This window comes from Sorex fumeus, unplaced genomic scaffold (assembly GCF_029834395.1).
Source record: "Sorex fumeus unplaced genomic scaffold, SorFum_2.1 ptg000014l, whole genome shotgun sequence".
Taxonomy (NCBI): domain Eukaryota; kingdom Metazoa; phylum Chordata; class Mammalia; order Eulipotyphla; family Soricidae; genus Sorex; species Sorex fumeus.
Window position 1 is genome coordinate 32649171 of NW_026606071.1, and position 21376 is coordinate 32670546.

At 40.6% G+C, this 21376-nt stretch overlaps 1 protein-coding gene across 1 annotated transcript in view; it reads right to left on the minus strand.

The window, feature by feature from the left end:
• Nucleotides 1-15395: 15395 nt before the first annotated feature.
• The window catches only part of BARD1 (BRCA1 associated RING domain 1), an 87018-nt gene continuing 81037 nt past the window's right edge, over nucleotides 15396-21376 (minus strand). Inside the window, exons 11-12 of the mRNA XM_056111816.1 lie at nucleotides 16892-16989; nucleotides 15396-15836 (exon numbers count right to left, since the gene is read on the minus strand). Coding sequence (XP_055967791.1) covers nucleotides 15504-15836; nucleotides 16892-16989 — 431 coding nt within the window. The 3' untranslated portion in view covers nucleotides 15396-15503. The remainder of the gene's footprint in view (nucleotides 15837-16891; nucleotides 16990-21376) is intronic.

Below are 21376 nucleotides of genomic sequence, written 5' to 3' on the forward strand. Positions count from 1 at the left end.
GCACAGAAGACTTCTTTTCCTTTACAGACCAATAAGGCTGATGAAACAAACGATACACAAGGCAAATGCCAATAAGCCACTGCATCATCTTAGTAAAATCTCAGATGCCAAAAAGCCTTACTGCAGGAATGAGCCAATATGCAGTAGGCTGATGACTAATGAACCCTTCGTTATGACCATTACAACCCAAGCCAGCCACAGACATATGATTGGGCACCGTCTACATCCTCTTGCCTTTTAGAGAAAATATGATGCCCTCTGCTGTTTAATTGTTAAGCAAATATGTGTTGTCTTTGGTTTGTTTTCACCCAGGACAGAAATCCACAGTGATTTTCTCTGGGTTTCACTCATGGACGAGAAGCTTGGCCAAAGTCAGAGGACAAAAGGCCAGGTTATCAATCCCTGTGGAATTCAAGCCCAAAGCAGCCTACTTCTGTCTTACCAATTAAATCAACTGAAAATCTAAATGTGACCTTTGTAAAAAAAAAAAAAAAAAAAAAAATATATATATATATATATATATATATATATATATATCAGCATGGGATACATAGTGCTGCCACAGCCAAGCTCATACTTAATTTTTTAAAAGAGGAGTCTCTCAAATTCATTCCATTTGACTTCCCCTTGCTGTTCTTGCTTTGTTTTGCTGCTGACCACAAGCTCAATTTTTCCCTTTGTTTTGTGCCTTGTTCATTCTACACCTGTTTCTAGTCCATGATACATGCATGATCACTGCATATATACATGATATGCACACACGCCCCCCCCACACACACATATGTAGATTAACTGTTTCTTCGTTAGCAGTCATTTGTTGTTGAGTCAGCACTTCGTAGCCGGGTTGGTCTTGGGGCTTTGTGACCAAAGATACAAAAGAAGCAGTTTACTTAGTGTGTTTGGCAGAACTAGTGATCTCTTTTACTCTTTATTTTTTATTCATCAAAAATTAAGAGACACGGACTCTTAATTTTTAACCAGATAGTCATACCCCCAAGGGAGATGCAATGGGGCACAACATTGCAACAAGGCATGCATGTGATCCCTGATCACTGCAACATTAACAATGGAGGGAAGTAAGAGGGGAAGAGAGAATTTAAGAATAATGGACCAGAGGGCCAGAGCAATGGTACAGCAGGTAGGGTAGCCTACCTAGCATGCCATGAACTCAAGTTCCACCCGGATCCCCAGCACCACGTGTGGTCGCACAGCCCTGCTAGGAGTGAACTGAGCTCAGTGGCAGGAGTAATCCTTGAGCACCACTGGGTGTGGCCCCCAAACAAAACAAAGAAATAGAAAGAGAATATGATGCAAATGTACTATGTCATTCATAGCTTCTAATAATGAGGCAAGGTGGAGAGGGGATCCCCTCCCCCACCAGCCTAGCAGATTTGCCTCCAGATTTCATGTTATATTAAAATAATAGTAAGAACAATTTCCTACCTTGTCTAGGTCACTGCCTTTCAGATTTATTCCCAAGTCAGAAGGCAGGCATTTATTACTACACTGATGTCAATTGACTTTCATGTTCTCATTTCATGTTTATGATAACTATATTGTAACATTATTGTGCCTTTTACGGAGGAAACTGCATGTCCTCCCGTAAGTTTCTTGCCACAATCTTTCAAGTAAACTTTACAGTAAAATGAGCCCTTTATCATCACACTGCTTTTTTAGGGCTCAGGGTCTCTACAATTGCTACTTGGGGGACCAAGAGGTGCAAGTCTTAGCCCCAAAGACTTCTGGAGCCATGTCTGAGTTCAGAGGTGTTGTAGAAGTATGAGAACAGGTTCTGGAGTTGGATCATCTGGGCTCAGTTTTCAAATGGGAATAAAAGGAGTTGCATAAAATTTGGTCTATTTACAGAAACATTCAGAATACGCTTTATGATCTCTAAAATGGGACAAAAGGGCCAGAGAGAAAGTTCAGGAGGTAAGGCACTTGCCCAACATGCAGTCAATTTCAGTTCACTCCCCACCATTGCTTATGGGGGACAAGTACAACTAGGAGTGAACCCTGAGCACAGAGCCAGAAGTAAACCCTGAGATCCCAAGCAAAAACTCATGATTTTTATCTGTAATTGGAAATAACATTTTAGATAACTCTTAGCTACCAACCTGGAGGAAGTAAAAATCTGTGGTGGAGAAGAGAAAAAGAAAACTAATAAATAAGAGAGAAAATTAAAAAATAATTTTAATTATTTGGACCCTCAAGTAGCAAGTGTAGAGACCCTGAGCCCTGAAAGACAGTATGATGATAAAGGGCTCATTTTACTGTAAAGTTTACTTGAAAGATTGTGGCAAGAAACTTACGAGAGGACATGCAGTTTCCTCTGTAAAAGGCACAATAATGTCTCGATGTATTTATCATGAAGATGAAATGAGAACATGAGGGTTACTTGACATTAGTGTAGTAATAAATGCCTGCCTTCTGACTCGGGAATAAATCTGAAAGGCAGTGACCTCGACAAGGTAGGGAATTATTATTATTATTAAAATTGAAAAGTGTCCCATTCTTTGAAACAGGTGAACTTTTGCTGACTAATAAAGACAGTTCAAGAATCTTGTAGGACAATATTTTCCAGTTGGTTGACAATATTAAAAAATAACTTAAAAGCATCAAAACTGAGAACTGTTGAGACTGAATGCTATGGAATAGTCATCAAGGAGTAAAATCAAAACAAAGAGGGAAAACAGTGGATTGGGGTGAATGGAAATCTATCTAAAAATAACAACAAAGCCCTAAAAACAACAGAACTAAAACAACAACAAAGAAGAAGATGATGATGATACTGCAATTATTCCCATGTTCAAAACATGGCACACATGGGACAGGGGCAAAGGTAGAAAACTTTCTGTCCAGGAAGAACCCACTGGAAACATTTGGTGACAGAATAGGCAGGAATAAAATACACAAGTAAGAAATGGAGAAAAAGGAAAAATGTAATGGTGATGAGTAAGCAAGTTGAGAATTCCATTGAACACGTGAGCCAGCCTTTAAACACGACAACTGGTGCACTGAGCTACTTCAGTTACCCAGATGGTCCTCTACAAATGGAAATGATTTACAAAGGAACATCATCATCAAGATTCTCAGTCACAATTTCTTGACACTTAGCATTCGATGTCACTTTTAGATGGATGGGCCCATCAAGGTTGTGATCAAGTCTTAAGTCCCTATTTTTGATTCTCTGGATGCCTCTCCTGCCCAAATACTTACCAGCTTAGGGAAGTCTCAGCAGTAACCACCTGGAGATATGATCTCTGAATTATTTACTACCGGAAGCAGGTTTAGGGGCTTATTGCTTCTAAAAACCCCCAAGATATACAGCTATATTGAAAACTGAGTGACTCTATCTTCTTAGAGATGAAAAGCCACAAACCCACAAGTTTATCTTTTGGTGAAGAGGTTTAGCGTACCTGCCAGCTTTTAAGAAATTACAGTGAACATGAAAAGGCATAAAGCAATTATTAGACCTACAGCTTTCTTGTTCAGCCTTCCTTCAACCACCACTATAGATTAATCAGCTTTTCAATTGATATTCAGTTTCTTGAAATGTCTGGCTAGTCATCACTGACTGAACTTATCATTGGTTGCATCATTATCTGACAGACATTATCTGACAGAGATGCTTTATTTTAAAAGCCACAGCTCCCTCCCACTGAGCTTTCATTTACATCTCAATACATCTGGTGTGACCACAGCCTGAGTATAAGCCTACAGTGATTTCTATACTAAAGTGTCTGGTCAGAAAAACACAAGATTGAAGGGCTTCCTGCTAAAAGAACTAATCTTAAATGTGCTGATAGTCATATAGAGAATATTGCATACTGAATAAATAACAAGGCTTTCTGGGTAGAGAGCGACTTAGTTCTTCAGAAACATCATTCTAAAGGATGGCTGGGAATATGGCTCAGTGGTGGAGTGGGTGCCTCGTACTTGTAAGGGCCAGTCCCTGACCCCAGAACTGCCCAATAACAGCATTTATAATAAAGTAGAGAGGGCAGGTAACTGAGAACATTCACTGTATCACTGTTATCCCACTATTCATCGATTTACTCGAGTAGGTGCCAGTAAGGTCTCCATTCATCCCAATCCTGAGATTTTAGCAGCCTCTCCTTACTCGTCTTTCCCAACGCTGCCATATTGGAGGCTCTTTCGGGGTCAGGGGAATGAGACCCGTTATGTTACTGTTTTTGGCATACTGAATACATCACAAATTACTTGCCGGGCTCTGCCCTGAGAACAATGATGGAGAAAAATTCCACAGTGATGGACATAGTGTTGGAACACCAAATGCATGGAACTCCACTACGAATAAGTTTTTAAGTTAATTAAAACTAATTAAAAATTAAAATTGCAACCTGTGTTGTAGAACTCTCTTTTACCCCACAAGATCCCTGTGACAGTCTGAGATATTTGAACATCTGATGTGTACAGAATACATTTTTCCATTACCTCCACCCCCCAATAGTAATAACAATAATAATAATAATAATAATAATAATAATAATAGTGGGACCAGAGAAATAGAAAAGGGGTTACGGTTTTTGTCTTGCATGTAGCAAACCCCAAATCAATCTCCGGCACTGTATATGGTCTCTTGAGTATGTAGCTGGGAGTTGAGCATTGACAGAGATGGACCAAAAATCCTTCAAAAAAGGTAGAAAATGAAAAAAAAAAGGTAGAAAATGGGAAAAATTAATAGGGTTCCCAGGATCTGTGAAAGATAAGAAGTCAGTTAGAGGAAAAGAAAATGGTGTGGGCATGAGAGTATGGGAGAATATCTCCAAAATGGAAACAACCATTTAATCAAACAAGTTTGTCTTGGGCAAAAAAATATATTGTTAGGTGCTTTTCAGAGAGATCTGAAAGTAGTGAAAGTAGTAGCCATGAATTCAAAAGTACAAACTTTCTTAAAATTGAAAAAAACAAAAAGGCTTACAAAAACAGTAGAAGGAAACTATTGCAAATACCTTGAAAATACAGAGATTCTTTCCAGTCATAATTGTGAGAACCCTGAAAAGAGACTAATATTGCCTACTGGGATGCCGGTGGGAGGAAGAGAAGGAAGCTTTGAATACTAAAATGATCGCCCACCATAACAGGAAATCAATAGGGAGGTTCCTCAGGATTAGTGGGAGAATGAACAGGGCACACACATTACTATGTTAGAAGACAGCTACAAAGACAAGAATGAGAGCTACAGGAGACGGATGCGTTGTAGTCTAAATCTGTTAGCACTATTTGACTTTTTAAATAATGTACACAAATTGCTACAAAAATGGAAAATTAAAAAAAAAGTTTCTAAAAGAAGAAACTCCCTTTTCATGACTGCTTCTAAATTAATAGAAAACAAGCATGAATATTAAAAAGATGCGCTTTGAAAAAAAAAATAAGGTAGATGAAATAAATCTAGAGAGTCTTAACTACTGTTTAAATTATCTTGAGATTAAAGTTGCTAACTTAGCAAATTAAACACTGATAGCAAAAACCTCATTTCCTATTCATGGCTTCAGCAAGCTGCATTTCCTATTTCTGACTTGACTTCTTAATTAAAGGAAAAAACATACTCTCTAATAAAATATTGATAACATGTCATTCTCTCCTATAAAGATCCAGAACTATCAGTCAAGTAAAATTTTAAAGTGTTTAGAGAATAGCAGAGGATTAATTTGTCTAACACAAAGATTTAGACCAAGATTTTTTAAAAAGAAAAACAAAAAATCAAAAAAGCTGATTACGTCCATAACAAATACCGAGTGTTTCTTCTACCAATGCATCCTGTGGAATGAGAATATTTCTATGACAATATCCTGACACAGAACTGCCCACTATGGAGGTGATTCTGGGGACATGTAATAAAATCCTATTGTCTTACCAAAAACAATGCCGATATAATTGACACCGTAGAGTGGAAGGGTGGAGTGGCAGGTGAACTAGTGAGTTTTGGTGGCCAGTTTAAACCTTGTCCATGGAAAAGACATCCAGTCAAAATAGAAAATGGGATGGCTGGTGGTGGGCGATGACAGCAGATAAGAGGAAGTCCCAGCTAGACTCTCCGGCACACTCAGTTTTGCCAGAGACTACAGAATCCGGCACTGCTAAGGCCCAAATGGCAGAATCGGGCAAGAAAATAGGGATTTCAGCCACTTGCCGGAGCCCGTAGCTGTGGCCTGATATCTGAGGAAAGCCAGAATGTCAGGGAAGGGCTAGGGTACAGACCAAGAGAGGCCCAATATCCTGATTTCAGTCTTGGAGGGTGTGAACAGAATGGCGAGTGGCACAAGGATGGGCCATCGTAGAGTGCGTAAACACAAAAAGACAGCAGCAGTCTATCTCTCCCGCTGCCCATGTTCGGTAGTCTCGAGCTGGTTCCCCCACCTGGGGAGGTTGATGGCGATGGGCAGGCAAAAGAAGGAATGAGGACCAGGCTGGTTGGTCTTAGTTGCAGTTTATTCCAATCCTCTCTCTATCCACTCCTGTCTCTCTCTTCTACTTCCTCCTCCTCCATTCTCCTCCTCGATCCCTCTTCATTCTCCTTCTGGCTCTGGAGTCTGGATCCCCTTTCTCTTTCTCCTTCTGTAGTCTGGATCCTGATCCCCCAGCCCACTCTTACAGTTTAGTTAAATCCCAAAACCATGAGGGGTTGAGGTAACAATTACACATAGGTGTGGTCACAATCAATAGGGGTAGAGTTCTTTCCCTGGGAAAGCTGCTCATTATCAGGTCGACCCACCCTAGAGCCGAATCCCCTGGGTGTGTTTCTCCTCTCCTTGTCCAACAAACATATAAGCATACATATGGTAAGAAATACCTTAAACTTACAGAATTGCTCTCCTAGGGCCATCTCAATCTCAGACTACAGTGTTCAGGCCAGATAGTCTTTCCTATCCCTAGCAGGGTCCTAGTCTCATTGTTACTTTTGTATCATGACAGCATTTGTCTATAATTAAGGTCTTAACTTAGAGTTAAGAATCGTGGCACTTTGGCCTGACCCATTTCAATGCCAGGGTAGCTCACTGATTGCCCTGAGTCCATTCATTCCCTTGTCGGGACCTTGCTTTTGGGGTGCTAGGAATTAAGGGCAACTGAAGCTTAAGTCGAGAAAGCAGATGCCTGGGAGTGAGTAATATTCAAAGCCAATTAAATCCTAAATTACAAAGCACAATATTAACTGTCTTCCTGTATCTATACAAAAAGGACACTGCTTTAAACTATTCATAAGACATAAAGAGAGGAGAAAGACAATATTTCACTCACAGATATAAAATCATAGATTTCTGAGAAATCTGACCTTACAAGTTAACAGAGTCTGATTAGGGGAAAAAGCTGATTAACTAGTTGGGGAGGAGAGCATATGGAAGAGTTTACAGATAAACACAATGGAATGGAAGTGCCTCAGGAGCACTGTAATAAACCTGAGTTCCTTGTGGCAAGGGAGGAAGGACAAACCAGTGTCATCCTACAGTAGAGAGGAAGTGGGCAGGCAGCGAGGGACATACAGTGGACTGGGTAATGTGGGACAGGACAAGTGATGTCATACTCGGGTAAAGGAGAAATTCTGGGAAATGTGGAGGGACCGGATCCATTTACTTAAATGGTACAATAATTCAAACTTGGTAGTTTTTTGTTCGTAGATATTTCATACAATACTCAAAAAAACCACCAACCCAAGAAAATCCACTTTTGAGGTCACACATTCATCCTTTTTTTTTCTTTTGTTTTTTGGATCACACTTGGCGATGCACAGGGGTTACTCCTGGCTCTGCACTCAGGAATTACTCCTGGCAGTGCTCGGGGGACCATATGGGATGCTGGGAATCGAACCTGAGTCGGCCACGTGCAAGCAAAGGCCCTACCCTCTGTGCTATCACTTCAGCCCAATCACCCCTTTCTTGACCCGACTCAGCTGTGAGAATGAGACCACCCAGGATGGAGTTGTGTCTTATTCTGTTTCGCTGCCGCAGGTGAGAGAGAGAGAGCCGGAAGCCTGGTAGTTTCTCCATAAATATTCAATGAATCAATGTACAAATTGGTGAGTAAATCAGTATTAGGAGCTTGTTCAAGTGCCTTTTAAGATGTAAAACCAGATCTACATCCTTAAGAAGGTAAAGGATAAACTGTGTATATATAATTGCGAGTGAATCTTCTCAAATCACTTGAAATAAGAGGACACTTACAGAAAAGTCAATTGCCTGCTCTTTGTCCGCAGGCCACTATATCTGCAAAAGAAAGGTCAATAGAAAGAAAAAAAAAATCTTCTCAGACTCTACTTTTCAGAATGTATTCATGCCTTTTCAATATAAATTAACTATCATACTTGTTAATCATTACTTACAAACCCAGAATACTAATCGAAATTTATCACCAGCTGTCAAAACTTTAGCACTCACCAAAGAGAAATTATGAGGGCTGGAGAAAGACTACAGCGGGGATGTGTTTGCCTTGCACACGGCTGATATAAGTTTGATTTTGACATCCGATATGGTCCCCACAAAACCTGTCAGGAGTGACCCCTGAATGTAGTCAGGAGTAACTCCTCCTGAGTACAGCCAGGTATGACCCATTCCCCGAAATGACCACTAAGAAAAAGGTGATGATTTTAAGGTACATGCACTACCATATTCTATTGTAAACTCTTTACACCATAGTTTTAGAAACATATCGAGCAATCAGCTATATATGTAAGAGCCACAGTTAAACATGCAAACACACACACACACATTTTGTGTTGCATTGGATCCCTGAATCAAAAATTAACCTCTAAATGGTGAGGATCAGATCACAAGTAAATTTCCAACAATAAATGGTGTTAAAGCAATGACATGGAACTTTAGGAATTACAAGCAGACATTATGACTATTCATTCAAGTTATATTTTTCCTTCCATTTTCTCTCCCTCCAAGCTTAGAACTTCTTTGGTTTTGTTTCTCAGCACATCTGCAAGTGCTCAGAATTTATTTCTGGCTCTGCGCTCAGGGGGTCACTTCTGGCAGGCTTGGGGAGCCACACGGGGTGCCGGGGAGCAAGGATCATAGGGGTCCGCTGTGTGCAAGGTCTGCCTCTGTACTATTAGTCCAGCACCACTGGTTTTGGTTTTTCTTTTTAACCCCTTGCACCCCCAACTTGGAATGCACGGGCTCCTAGTACTTAGCTGGAATTACTGACGGGAAACTGCTCCATCAGGTGTGCGTGTGAAGAGCAACAAACACAAAGATTGCCTAAGTTTTAATTAAAACAAGGTTCAGTTTAGTGATGATACAGAGCGACATCCCTCTTGGAAAGCCTGAGTTACACCACTTGGCTCAGACGGAAAACCTCCATTAGGACCTGTTTCTGCTAACCGGAAAAAATCCAAAGAGGATATGCACTTCTGCTTCAAAGGGCTAGATGTGAGAATAGCATTCTGGTTTGTTTTGCAGCAATCAGAAGGGGTGCTATCCAGGAGAGCCACAGTGACACATCCATACAACGCCCTTTACAAAAGCATGCATTCCTATCAGGCCTCCTTTCAAGGTGTTACAGACTTGCTAGGCGATGTTGAATGCTAAAGGTATTTTCCATATAAATTAATGGTGAATGTTTCTTTGCTTTAAGACATTTCATCTTACTGAAGGCTTCTTAGACCCAGCATACTTGACTTTTTTTTTCATTTTGGGTCACACCCAGCAATGCTCAGGGGTTACTTCTGGATCTACACTCAGGAATTACTCCTGGTGGTGCTCAGGGGACCATATGGGATGCTGGGAATTGAACCCGGGTTGGACGTGTGCAAGGCAAACATCCTACTGTCACTTCAGAACCGAATACTTTACTTTCTAATAGGAGAAACTCACATTCTACCAGAGCAGTTGCTTGGTGCTGCCTGAAAGGAGAGATAGCTTTCCAGACCCATTAAAGTCTTTAAAAAAAAAAAAAACATCGGCTGTCGTGGGGCCAGAGAAACAGCCAATTAGGGGCTCCCGAGACTCAGGAGTGAGGAATGAGCTCAGTGTAACTGGGTGTGGCTCCAAAACAAGACAAACATAAACCCCTGCTGTGTTGATACTATGTGCCAAGGTAGACGTGGGGATACAGCAAGGAATGGATGACACCCGCTTCTGCCCCAGATGCTCAAGACTAGCCTAGTCAACTCAGCTCCTGAAATAGCGGCTGCTTTAGCCTTCCAGTAGTGTGTACCTATTTAGGTGCAACAGTCAATGAGCGATGAGCTAGACCCTGGGCCTGTTTCTGCATTTTACAGGTAAGATGACCTCCAGCATCTCTATCAAAATAGTTCATGCTTTTATCTACCCCGGACTGCTGCTCTTGAAGGAAGTGCTGTAGTGTTCTGAACATTGCATGCAAATTTTTATCAACTCACGAAAGTCGTAGCAATCAATTAAGGCTCATTTTCTAATTTTTGAATTTTAAGCACAAATAGAGGTCTCAATTTAAATGTGTAGGGTGTGCAATGAATTCTGCTGAGATGGCAATGCTAATGATGACTTAGCTTGACATTGTCAAGGAAATTGCTCCCTTACCCCTAGAAGCAAATACATATGTAAAGATGTTTAGTGGAAGCAATCCAGTCAATAGTTCAGATTTTATTAAATATATTTCAATTCAATGTTAAGTATCAGAAATCATGTGTAAAAAACTGGAGTGATAGTACAGCAGCTAGGGCATTTGCCTTGTATGAAGCTGTCCTGAGTTCAATTCCCTGACACCACATATGGTCCCCAAGTCTACCAGGAGCAGTCTCTGAGTGCAGAGGCAGGATTAAGCCCTAAGCACCCATGAGGTGTGGCAGCAAAAAAAGGGAAGAAGGAATTATGTGTATTTCACTACATGGGAAAATATAAAAAAACTATAGCATTTACTTCCTAAGTTGTAAAAAGTTGTGTACTTGCATTGAAGACAAGAATATCAGTAATTTTCTGGTCTGTGAATTAACTCAGTATTTCCAAATCCCCAAAATATAAAACGGAAGGGTTAATGAGACAGTAAGGAGTAGTAGGAACTAGGAAAAATATTCAACCAATTTTTAAACACTATGAAAGCAGAACAAACTAATTTTGTCAGTTTATGGTTCCTTGAAGACTATTTTCTTCCTTAGAGTTATGTCATTTACATATTTTCTACTGCAATTATAAAACATTTTTGTAGGCAGTTATTTAAAAACTTGGGAGATACTCATGAATAGCACAGCGGTAGGGCGTTTGCCTCGCACGCAGCCAACATGGCCGACCCGAGTTCGATTCCTCCGCCCCTCTCGGAGAGCCCGGCAAGCTACCGAGAGTATCTCGCCCGCACGGCAGAGCCTGGCAAGCTCCCCGTGACGTATTCGATATGCCAGACACAGTAACAACAAAGTCTCCAATGGAGACGTTACTGGGCCCGCTCGAGCAAATCGATGATCAACTGGAGGGCCTTTATACTCATGAATAAAATCCACACAAAATACCTTTATATTTTGTTGAATAGCAGAATATTGTCTTTAGTCAGTATAGAGTGGAGCAGATGAATGGGGGTGATTGGCCAATCTGCAGTATTACTAATTAATAAAAATCTGAATTTCACAAAGTATGAAGTAAAGGCAGAAAAGATTGATCTGCCTCCTTGTTTTAAGCAGAAGACGTATGATCGCCTAAAGTGTTTGTGATCGCTGGCAGAAGTCTGGTGAGTGTTAATACGCATATCTTCTGCTGCTGTTGCTTATTATTATTAATTTGGTTTTGGGGCCACACCTGGCGTAGCTCAGGGCTTACCCCATGCTCTGCACTCAGGAATCCCTCCTGGTGGTACTTGGTGGCCATATGGGATGCAGGTGATAGAAACCGAGTTGGCCACATGCCAGGCAAATAACCTACCCGCTGTACTGTCTCTCCAGTCCCTAAGGTGCATATCTTAAGGACAAAGGATGAAACTGTTTCCAGATCCAAAACAAGTGTACTCAAAGAATAAAATCTAAACAAATTGTCATTGAACGGGCAGACGAGGCTACACAGATGGGAAACTCGACAGGTACAGATGGGCTGAGTCAGAGAAGAGACACTGGATAGACAGGGTGGGTCCTGGTTGTCACCAAGGCCAAGAGCAGTCAAGGGAAGGGAGAAGAGTGAAGCAGTTGAGTGAGGGCTGCAGACCAGAGCCCGACTACTCAGGACTGAGCTCGGCTGTACTAGCAAGACGTCACTGTTGAATGAGCTGCCTAGAGTATTACCTCGAATGGCTCCTCCTGAGGTGAGCCTCTGCGTGCTTCCTCTACACTCCGGGTCCCTCGGATGAGGAGCACTTGAGCAATGTTACAGACACAAGTTAGCTAGACTAGTAGAGCTGGCTGACCAGCCTACATCAACGGACTTATAACACAGTGTTAGAACGGGTCCCTTCCCATAACCCAATCTCCCAGCCAGCATATGCTCAGGATCAGTCTGTGGTGCTGGTTACACCCTGTAAGTCAGAATTCTGTCTAATGCTTGCTCTGGAATAGAAACTTACCAGTTTCAAAAGGCGCATTCTGTGTTTTAGAAAGCTACACAATCATCGACAATTCCTAATTCATGAGCATGTGCAGCAAAGTAGCCAAACACAATGCATGTTAGTTGGCTGAAAGACATCAGAACTGCTCGGTTTTCATGTTATTACAGCCTTTGATGTGCATCTCTGAAAAGGACTGACTTAGGAAGACAGCCATTAAGTTCATAATTTGCCGTTTCCTTATGGTTGTTGAATAAAATAGGCATTAACTCCTGCCATTTTAATGTGTTCTGGTTAGAGAATAGACAGTTGTGACGATAATGAGATCTGTGAACCTGCAGAGCAGAACGAACTCTTTGTCTTCCCAACCCATGGAGGCAATCACAGCTAACAACCAAGGTGACAACACCCCCATCTTGCAGCTTCTCATCCCCACAGGGAAAAAACAATCCTCCCCAAATATCATCTTTTTGGAGAAGTCATTAAACTGACAAATCCACAAAAGCTGGCTCAAAAGAAATCAAGACACAAGATAATTGACAAATTGTTATCCATGAAAATTTAAGTATCTATCTCAGGGAAATCATCAAAACCCTGGCACAGTGTTCCTTCTTACTTCAGTTAGAATTCTAATATAGTTCCTATCTGGCCTCCATGCCTCAGCAAGTGAAAAGAAAGAAAAAGAAAAAAGGACAAATTAAATAGGGTACATTATCAATGGAAATAGTAAGTACAAAATAGCAGCGATCCAGGGGAGAAAAATCTACAAAATGTCAAGTAGAACTAGAAAATAAAAGCCAAGTTTAACATTATGGAAAAGCTACCAAAAAAAATCAACTATAAGAGAATCATAAAGAAATTGCAGTGTAAAAATTGACATCCTTACTTATCATCCAAACCTAATAAGATTATACTGATTCAAAACTGTATTTGGTAATAAAATATCTAATAAATCTTAGTGGATGTATTTCTACTAAACTCATTTGAAAAGCATTAATGTTTTTTTTTTCAAAAAGGTGAAGTTTTGTTAGAATAAGTCACTCCCATAGACGAAAGAAGGGAACACAATAACTTTAATGATTTAAGTTAAAATGGAAACTTGATTCAGTGATAGGAAAATGAAAATAATTACAAGTAAATCTATACGGAAAAGTACAAGCTTCAAGAGCTAAACATCAATCAACTGCTGTCAAAATAAATATTTAAGAAACCAAAAATAAAACTGCTTAATAGTGAGACTGAAAAAATATGTAAGAAAAGGGAAAACAGGAAAATAAATGAAGGAATGCATGCAGCAAGCCCCAGTGGTGATTTACACACAGCGATTCAGAGAACAGACTGAACCTGTCGAAGAATGTGACCAATGAGGCAATTGGAAAGTGACTAAAAGTCAGCTATGAATCAAAAATGACAACCCAAATCCCAGAGAGCCTTAAATTATTTAATCCAGACATTATCTAAACCTTCAGATCTATCTGGTGCCACAGAGTTCATCATTCTCTATTAGAATGAAATGTGGGACAAACACATTACTGGTTGGTAGAAAACGTTTCCGAGCAAATTCACCTTTGAAGGTCAGGGTCAGCCGTATATTATTGTGGTCATATTTCTTATGTGAAATAGCAACATGTCAAAGGAGGAATTAAACAAAAATTTATCCTGAAATAATCGGCTGACCCTCAAACTCTCAAATCCCATGGATGATAAGGAGAACGGAAGGAAGCGAGTCACCCGCAGACTCTTCCACACGCAGCTCCAGGGGTGAAGGAACCACTTCCTGCGGGATCACGAGGAGCCCAGCAGGCAGACCTCGGTGTTTTCCTTCTACTCTTTAGAACTGCAATACACACTCCATTTCTAAAATGACTTACGGAAGAATTTGACTCCCTGAAAAGAAACTGAACATGATTGACTTTTCTCTGCTGAGTCATGGAAGCAAACAGCATGCAAGTCCCAGGAGCCGTAGGACCCCCCACACAGTGGCAGGAGGGGTCCCATCCACCGGGCTGGGGCATACAATGGGACCCTCCCTTGCCCGCGCTGCGCCAGTGAAGGCCTTGTGCGTGGTATGAACAAAAAGCGAAATCAAATAAGCACCAACTTCTGCCTCTATCGCAACTGAAAAGTATTTTTTTTTTAAATCTTTAAGGAAGAAATCTAGGCCTTGAGAAATGTTATCATTTTAGGGATATGCAGCAACATGTATGGAAGAACTGCTTCTTGATCTTATCCGTCTGGTTGATAATTTGCTATCCTGGTGAAATCGCGTAAGAAATACTGATATGACAACATCTTAGAGAAAGTGCTCTGAGCATCTAGATATGTATAGTAGATAAAGCAAGTTGGTAGTTAGCGCATGGAGGTGAATAAAAATATGCAACCTGAGCAAAAGGATCATCATTTTTATCATAAAAAAAAACAGTAAAGGTAAAATTTAAATCATGATTGCCTGATGAAATGATTAAAAAAGGGGATAAAGATTTAGAAATGGGCATTCAAATAAACAGGAAGAAACAAAATAATCACAGTAAGACAACTTTGGATAGAAGAGTTTTACACCTATAGCAGCACATTGAAACCAAAACTCTATTTTCATTATAATACAGTCAGAACAAATACGACAATATTCTTTGTATGCTAACAAATGACGTATCTGAATGGCCAGAATGGAATTTTTTTTTATCAGAGAACATTAAAGAGTTAAAATAATGACACTACTTATATGTTTAACTAACAGTTCTGATAACTCCTTATTGATTCTTGATAGCTGATTATTTGACTAGAAAGACATGATAAATCAAAACCATACGCCAGTTTTAAACAAAAAGAACATCTTCAAATTAATTCCAGCTGCTCAATGGTACACACAGAATGAATTCCTAGCCTGGCAGGAGTCTTATTTTTTTAATTCAAGGGGGGGAAAAAGATATGAGGGAGTCTGCCTATTTTACAGAGATGCGAGTGACCCGAATTCCATGGAGCGGCTGGGTTTCTCGTGCTGGCTACCTTCCCTCGGAACTGTTCATCTGGCCGCGTGCTCAGCTGCCAAGAGGGAGCAAGTCAAAGGACATCACACAATCTATCAGCCAGCTGGAGGAAGCCATCCAGACTTTGCCCCGCCGAACCTTCTCTGGGCGATGAATAGACAAGTCCTCGTAGATGATATACTGGGTGCAGAAGCGCTGATCAGAATCGGGCTTGGCGTGGTAAGCAACTGTGTTGATGGTCTGAGTCACGTCGCTGTCTGGCTTGGGTTTCCGGAGGAGAATTTGGCCCCCTGCCGCGGTGGCGAGCTTCATCAGATTGTCCTTCGGATGGTGCTTGTAGGTTCCCCCAAAATAGAAGTAGCATCCATCAAACAGGTTCGGCAACTGAAATTACAGGGGCGGGGGGGGGGGGGGGGGGGAAGCTGTTTAAGAGCAGACCCAGTTTTTTAATTTTTACAAACACTGTCTATCAAAGAGAGAAAAAACGTTATAAGCAGCTAAGAATCTACTTAATGACATTCAGAGAGACAAGCTGTATTTGAAGCAGATGAAAAATACTGATGCAAAGCAACTTTTCCTACTTTAGACCCCTTCTTCCCCCAAGATTTGGTCACTACCCTGGTTATCTTTCATTCCCAGACATTGGCTGTGTTTTTGTATGTACAGCAGCCAAGCAAACAAAAAGTGCTAACCGTTACGTTTTTTTATTAGAATGTCCATTCTTCTCTAGTGGAACTTAAAGCCCCAAGAATGACTAAAGTGTCTGAAATATGCTATATGTTCGGGATACTAGATTAAGATTAATTAAATCGTGAGAGTATCACATCTTGTCCACAAACCCTGATGTGATTCTGCCATCCGTATTCAGGTCCAGGCTAGTCACTGTGAGAGTGTGGCACCAACGGTATCTGAGGTATAGTCTCTGGGGTACAACACATTATGAAGTCATGTCTAGGATGTTAACTTACGACATCAAACACACCTCAATGTGTGTTGTGGACAAAAAAAAAAAAACTGCATACTTCTCTTCTAGGACAATTTTTCTTCGTCATTCCAAATACACTTATCTATCAACAGATAATGGAATATTATCCATTAACACGGCAATATAGGGCAATAAAGACGTGTGGTAACTAAATTTGAGCAGCAGCTGTTAAGCCTTCTTTCAAGCTACTTCCTGTATCTGAGACTTACCTCAGATTCTAAAAGGTTTATGGGCATGTTCAAGATGCCCAAAAGCCATTAACCGCAGGAAATTATTGCCTTCTGGATTTTACTGCTCATCAAGATCACCTCTCAGAATCAAGCACTTGAAATAAGCACAATTAAACTTTTAGTCTGTCACCTGTACTTGTGGAAAGGGCAGAAGAAGGTTTTCCTGATGGTGATAATCATATTAAGTTTTAATGAGAACAACAATAGTATCAAAAGGAAAATACCAGCTGTTCCCTGTTGAGTCTGCTTCTCTGAGGTCCTTCAGGAATTTCATACTTTTCTTCCTGTTCCCATTCTTTACTTTGTAGACATGCTTTTACCCCTGACAAAAGCAAAATAAATATTGAGTGAGCACTGTTTCACTCTTGTTGAATTAAGTAACTGACGGACGTGAATTCTTCAAGGTTGTATTAGTTTTCTGTGATAGAAACCTGAGTTATGCCAAAACAAGATGCAGTATAGCTGGTTTAAAGAAATACATCCTTCAAAGTATCACTGAACAACCAATTTATCTCCGAACAAATCTAGAACACTTTCACATACAAGATAAAAGAGAAGAGAGACAGATGTACTGTGGGTCTCTGTGTGCATGTGTGTGTATCATATGGACCACTGCCCGTGTGCTGAGACCAGTGATGAGTGCTTGAAGAATCAAATGACCAAAACCCATTAGGATTAAGTCAATGGAGCCTGCAGGGTCCAAGTGGTGCCAGGGATCAAACCTAGGGCCTCAAACAGATTAAACATGTGCTACATTCCTGGACTAAGAAATAGTTTGGGGGTGAAGAGCAATACCCAGTGGTACTCAGGGCTTATTCTTGGCTCTGCATTCAGGGATTACTCCCCAGGAATTAATTTTTGTAACAACAAAATGAAATATTAAAATCACAGACATTACTATCTAGTTAAAGGTATGTGTATCTGGGGGGTGAGGAGGGGAGGGAATTATGTATTTTAAAATTTGTAGTTATTTTTTTTTCTAGTTTTAAATGACCAAAAGTACAGTAACTTCTCCAACAGTCCTAACAAAAAACTGTAATTAGAGCTACTATTAACATTAAAAGCCTTTGTAAGACTTCTCCAATTCAGAAAGATGGGCATAGTTATTCTCACCATTTGCAGTACGTGTCTTCTACAAAGATGCTGAAGAATAAATTAGTAAATACTGAAATTTTTTATTCAACCTTTGTGAAATTTGAGCAGCAGCTGTTAAGCCTTCTTTCAAGCTAAAATTTCCTGATGATACCTGCAGTACATTCCAAACAATATCTTTCCCTGAACGGAGGTGCCAGTATAGAAAGCCAAGAACTGAACAGTGGGGGGGCGGGCGGGGGGGGGGGGGGGCGAGTTCAAAGAGGTGGGATACAGGCTCTGGAAAGGCAAGGGCCTGGCACCAGTGACCTCCCCCACACTGCTATCACTGGAGGACATAGCCCTGGAGGTCCCCAAGAGGCACAGATATGGCCATTGTGACTCCCACAGGCACCACTGGGCCTCGGCAGCTTCCCAGCACCAGGCTCAAACACTGAACTCCTAAGGATCACTGAAAGCATGCCCCCCCACCACCACCACCCCAATGCCTGGGAACTTCCTCCACCATTCAAAAACATAACCGAACACTGAATTAGGCCCTGTTATCCGCTCAATGAGTAAATGGCTCAAACTTAACTACAGAAACAGACTATGTACAGGCCACTTCTGTATTTTATAGATTTAGCTGGTGATTTTAAATATTAAAAAAAAAAAATTAAAATGGCACCTATAAATAATGACAATAAGTGTCAGCAGAACGCAGCCTTAGCAGATCCTGGAACAAGGCTAGTGTGCATCCAGAAAATGGCACTGTGGGTGCCAAGCCGACCACACGGCACCTCCACAGGAAGAGGCCAGTGGTTGTCTGATGCCAAATACTTTCACTGTGAAAATATAACCTGTCACAGAACTTCCATCCTCATAGCAGTCGTTCAATACATTTCTGCAGAGAAGGGTGGATAAATGCATCATTCTAATTACAACCACTGAGCTGAATGAAAAATTCCTCCGTCTCATAGGGACTTTTTCCCACTAACAATCTGTCAACAACCCACATCACCTACTATAGTCAAAGGATGAAAATACTCCTTTCTCTTCTCTGAGAATTAAGAAAATTTCCAGTTTTATAATATGTTGGGATGATGGCAAAGTGTTGCTAAAGCATCAGTCACAACAGAACAAGTGAACAAACAAAACTCAGAAATTATGGAAAGTGACTTCTGGACTAAAGGCTGCAACTCAAACACAAACAAGGCGAGATGGATTACATGCAGGTATGTGGCATCTCATGTGGTGGGAAGTTCTGTAGACTATAACCAGTAAGAAAATGTGCGTCATATCAAAGATATAAACATTAAAGAGTTATGCTGGACCAAGCCAACCAATTCGTATCTGCTTTGATTGCTAACTGGAAACGTCTGATGAATCTCTTCTCTCACAGAGAAGAAAACTTTAATTCGAAGAGATTTCAAATGCTTTCCCAGTGACACAACTGAGCTGAGAATCCAGATATCCTCCAACTCCAACTCGATGAAAACTTTATAGTTCATTTTATTTAAAAAATAAAGCATCTAAATAAATACCATGCATGCTAAGATTTCATGCATTGTACCAGAAATCATATAAAACTTAAAGAGGTGGTTAAAAAGGAGAGAAATTAAGAAATTTCAGGCATTCGCCAGAAAATATGCCAACAGTATAAACTTGACTGCGCTGAAGAGAAACTATAAAGAACAAAACACTCTGTATTCCGTGGATCAATGAGTCTGACTGATGCCATAGTGCTCACGCTCTAATTTGTATTCTGTGAGCTTCAAAATGAAGACATACTTCATTTTCCATAGACATTTGCAAAATTACAAATTCATATCAACTTCCTACTGTACCTTGAGATAAACCAGTTGGACTGATTTACAAAACAAAAGTGAAATACTACAAACTTTCATCAAGGGAAATATAATTAGCACCATCATTAATGAAAGGGAAGGAGTTACCAGCTAAAATATTATCTACTAAATTAATATTTTTTAAAACCTATTTTCAGGTTTCCTTTACTCAACAAAAATCAACCAAACTGCATTAAGAAGTTTCTGATGCACTTTCCATTTAAACAAATTACCATCCTTAGTCAAACTCATTTTTAAAAAAAGATCTTCTCGCTGGCCACATATCGTGACTTGCACAGCCATGAACTCATCACACCCAACACAGGTCACATTCATACTACCTGTCTCTGGGTGAAGGCAGGTCAAGAAAAGAAAGAGCAACACTCAATTCTAATTCCTCAGAGACTGCCAGAGGATTAACTGCAAGAATCCCCCCTCAGTATGGCAGGAACACAGCAAATACAAGGGGGAAGATAGATAGAAGCCCACCAGTCTCACTGAGTGGACAGCAGAATCTGGAAGGTTCTATTAGTGCCAACCAGCTCTATAAAACTCTGAGAGAGACTCAGAAGTATAGTGACACCATATTGAAGATGCTCAATGAGCTCAAAGAAACAATGACACAGGAAGCCGACTAGCAGCAAAGCACAAGAAAGTATGAGAGCCAAAGTGAGAAAACTACACTCAGAAGTGACAGAAATGAAGAGTATGGTCACAGTCCTACCGTTGTTCATCAATTTGCTCAAGTGGGCCCAGTAACGTCTCCATCATGAGACTTGTTGTTACTGTGTTTGGCATATCAAATACGTCACGGGTAGCTTGCCAGGCTCTGCCATGTGGGCGAGATACTCTTGGTAGCTTGCCAGGCTCTCCGAGAGGGGTGGAGGAATCGAACTCGGGTCGGCCATGTTGGCTACTTGTAAGGCAAACACCCTACCGCTGTGCTATTGTTCCAGCCAAAGAAGAGTATGGTGTTTATATGTATATGTGTGTATGTGTGTGTGTATATATATATATATATAGTGTGTGTATGTATGTGCATATGTATATACATATATGTAGAAAGAGAGAGAGAGAGAGAGAGAGAGAGAGAGAGAGAGAGAGAGAGAGAGAGAGAGATGAGTAGCACAATAACAATAGCTGAGGAAAAGGCTGAGAAGCCCCATGATGAAATGTGGGAAATCTTTTCAGGACAAGTCCGAAAATAACTGAAGAGCACATCAGAGAACCATGGGATGAGGTCAAGATGAACAACACAAGAATCATCTAGAGAATCTCAGGAATAGGAAGGCAAATTCGATGAAGAACCACAGGTTACAGAAATCCTAGCTAAGAATTTCACAAAGTTACTGCGGATCTCATGCACAGAGTCCAAGAGGCCAGAAGGGTCCTGGGGAAAAATACGCCCAGATAGAAAGGTGCATGGTGACCAGAATGACAAAAGACAAGAGACAGAATGCTGAAAGCAGCAAGACCAAACTAGGAATTTATATACAAAAGAAAGTCCCTGACAGAGTCATCAAATTAGAATCCATGAGCCAGAAGATAATAATGGGATATTGGAGGGGGAAAAAAAAAAACAACTATGAAATGAATACCTCCCCAAGCATACCTCTCCAGCTAGATGATCATTCAGATTTGAAGGAATGATACAGAGTTTCACGGACAGGCAAAAGCTTAGGGAATTCCACAGCCTTGAAACTAGTTTTGCAAGAAATATTAAAGGAGTTTCTTTAAAAAGCAAGACAAACTTCCCAGCAACATGCCACTGAGTGTGGCATTCACTCACTG